At 39.6% G+C, this 1803-nt stretch overlaps 1 protein-coding gene across 1 annotated transcript; it reads right to left on the bottom strand.

The window, feature by feature from the left end:
* Positions 1-299: 299 nt before the first annotated feature.
* Positions 300-1589, bottom strand: LOC309560810 (uncharacterized protein; the record flags this gene model as incomplete). Its single annotated transcript, XM_082264487.1, has 1 exon — positions 300-1589. One exon carries the CDS (start codon positions 1587-1589, stop codon positions 300-302), a length of 1290 nt encoding a protein of 429 aa, XP_082120613.1.
* Between the last annotated feature and the right edge of the window lie 214 nt (positions 1590-1803).

Genomic DNA, 1803 nt, shown 5'->3' with positions numbered 1-1803 from the left:
TTAGCACACAGGCAGTTACAATGACACTGGCTTTCTAGTAGGATCGACATGTACTTTTCTGTAATTGCAGTAAATTTACTTGGCCTGAAAAAAAAAGAAAAACAATCACAAATTGTAGGTTGTCACCAGAACAGGAATATAGGGGACATCTTTCAATGTTGACACTAATTTTGACTTATTGATACCCTCACTTTGGATGGATTTCCTCTCACTTCCTGTTTTGGCTATGGGGCAGGAAGTGAAGGGAAATCTACCCAATGGTAACCTGATGGCAAAAAAAAAAAAGCTTGCCTATAGGTCTACTTTAATCCACCAATAAAGCATATTAGTATGCTAAATATTAAATATGGTGTATAAGTTAAAGCGGAAGCAGAACTGTTTGAGCTTTCCACACATTTATCCTCAGTGATTTCCTCTTGGGGGCAGGTAACTCCTCGTCCTGTGAAAACTTCTGATGTTGACTTATATGACAAGGCAAAGACGCAATTGAGGCCTTGAACTATTCCTTTATAATCCACCATCCAGGTGGCAATCCATGCCATACTGCAATCACAGCTCCAAGGGTTAAATGAAAGGTAGACACTTTTCAGTTGGGGCATATGCAAGAACAAGTAACTAGGAACAGAAGTCAAGCTATTTTTATTTAAATGTAGAAACTGCAGTTGTTTCAGATCCGAAAAAGCATTGCGGGTAATGTGTGTTATCAGATTGTTATTGAGATGCAACTTTTTCAGGTTAACCAGCATGTTAAAGGAGCAATTGATTTTATCAATCCTGTTAGCTTCCAGATACATAATCTTGAGCTGATCCAATCCACTGAAAAGCTGATTAGGCAAATGAGATAGAGAGTTATGTCCTAAATTTAGCACGCTCAGTTTGTTTAGCTGGTTGAAGGCTTCATGTTGTATGGCCCAAATCTGGTTCCTTCGTAGATTAAGAGTTTGCAAGGCTTGTTGATGTTTGAAGGAATTCTTTCCTATGGCTTCTATGAAATTATTTTCCATGGACAAACTGGAGACATTGTGAAGTTTTCTCAAGGCTTGTGGCACATAATGTATCTTATTGGATGCTAAGTTGAGAACCTCCAATGATGGCAAGTGGGTGAACACAAACGGGTGGATTTCAAAAATGTTGCAGTGAGACAGATCCAAAGACAGAAGGCTTGAGAGGCCTCGGAACGTGTGAGCATGAAGGTAGGTCAGCCTTTGGTTCCTACTAAGATTTAACTCTTTTAAGCTGTTGAGTGCAATGAAAACACCAGGATACAGGAATGTCAGGTTGTTCTGGTTCAGCCACAGGATTTGAAGGGAAGGGATAACCTTGAAAGCATCAAAATGAAGGATCCGTATTTGGTTCCCTGCCAAGTACAAAGATACCGCAGATTGAGGTAGATCTGGTGGAAGGTCTTCAATACCCATTTTTTCACAGTAAATGTCATGATCAGCTGAACACTGGCACAGGCTAGGACAGGTGATGTTTCTGAATTCGCTATTAATCTCAAGAACCGTGTAACCACTAAAAATTACTGAGATCAGGTAAATTCTCAAAGCTAAAATCCTGTCCGCAAGTGACCTGGATGATGGCAGCATAGCTGAGATTTGAAATGTGATCTTTGTTATCTAAAGGAATGTAAATGGATCATCATGAAGCCCTCACAACAACCAATCAGGTTTTCAGACAGACTTAATCTTCTTAAATGTCACAGTGAATCCATCACAGAAGTGTTAATGCAGCAAAGTGCTTGTGTCATCCAGCAAATCAATTCTAACATTTTAGAACATCGCCGTGTATTGGAACTCTCTA

This window comes from Pelophylax lessonae (assembly GCF_965119305.1).
Source record: "Pelophylax lessonae genome assembly, chromosome: 7".
In the NCBI taxonomy this organism is placed as follows: Eukaryota; Metazoa; Chordata; class Amphibia; order Anura; family Ranidae; genus Pelophylax; species Pelophylax lessonae.
This window is presented reverse-complemented; position numbering and strand designations above follow the sequence as displayed.